Source organism: Papaver somniferum, chromosome 3 (genome assembly GCF_003573695.1).
Source record: "Papaver somniferum cultivar HN1 chromosome 3, ASM357369v1, whole genome shotgun sequence".
Classification (NCBI taxonomy): Eukaryota; Viridiplantae; Streptophyta; class Magnoliopsida; order Ranunculales; family Papaveraceae; genus Papaver; species Papaver somniferum.
In genome coordinates this window covers 75,792,028-75,793,054 of record NC_039360.1, presented here as the reverse complement: position 1 = coordinate 75,793,054, position 1,027 = coordinate 75,792,028, and the positions used below count along the sequence as shown (strand labels likewise).

The 1,027-nt window shown below is 43.8% G+C and overlaps 1 protein-coding gene across 1 annotated transcript; it reads left to right on the top strand.

The window, feature by feature from the left end:
* The first annotated feature begins 255 nt into the window (after positions 1-255).
* Positions 256-696, top strand: LOC113359630 (proline-rich protein 2-like). The gene has a single exon (XM_026603229.1). It carries the CDS (start codon positions 256-258, stop codon positions 694-696), a length of 441 nt encoding a protein of 146 aa, XP_026459014.1.
* Positions 697-1,027: the final 331 nt, after the last annotated feature.

Here is a 1,027-nt window from a genome sequence, read left to right as displayed (position 1 = left end):
TGATGAAAAACAAATATACAAAGTATATATACTTGCCCCTGTTCTTTATCACAAAACTTACGGATTCGTACTCGAAGATTTAAGCTTGTCCATGATGTTCCCAATTAATTTAGGGTTCTTCGTTTTCGGTGAATTTTGGGTTTTAAGTTGATATTTTTGATGAACTGGTAGAAGCTTTAACAAATTTCACGTTTTATGATCTTCATTTGCTTCTCTGTTTGTATCTTTATCTTGTTTTTATGCTTCTTCGTAGATATGGCTGATCGTCAGCGGGTTCCTTACCAAACTCCGTCGCCGAGCCCTCATAGGTCTCCTTCACATAGAAGCCCTGACATATCTCCGCCAGGGGGTGGTTTGTCTAGATCTTTACAATTAGATCCTCGTGTTCAGAAGACTTCATCCTCTTCGGATCTGAGAGCTTCGTCTATCAAGATAGGAGATCAACCGAAGGGTCCTCCTGGCTCTAGGTATGCCGTTACTCTTCCCTCTGCTCATCCGCGTGTCGGGCCAACAAATACACCGACTCCTTCTCCTCATCGTGCTGAACCGCTGGATGTTCCACCTCTTCGTTCCGTTGCCCCACCTTCGATGCCCCACCAGAGGCCTTCAGCTCCACCTCCAGTAGTCCCTACTAAAGGAAAATCTACTAAGGGTACTGCTTCGAAGACTGATTTATCAAAGAATCCCCCCTACTAAGAGGAAAGCCTCGGATATGAGTCATCCGAAGAAGCCTTCGTCAGATCCTGCTGATGATTCGGACGCTGCCCCAATAATTCGAAGCGTCACGGTTGGTAAGAAGAAAGTCATATTCAAGCATATAGATCTTGCCGCGTTCAAGGCAAATCATGAACTCAACGCTTTCGAAGTTAGGTTTTATGCTCCCTATGATGATCTTACTTATGATCTGATTTCGAAGTATAAATACGATGAATTCCATTTGCTGACTATGGTGGGGGCCTTCGAAGCTGGTCTCATGTTGTCATTATACAAGTCAGGCGACTCTTTCTATTATGATGTATTGGCTAAC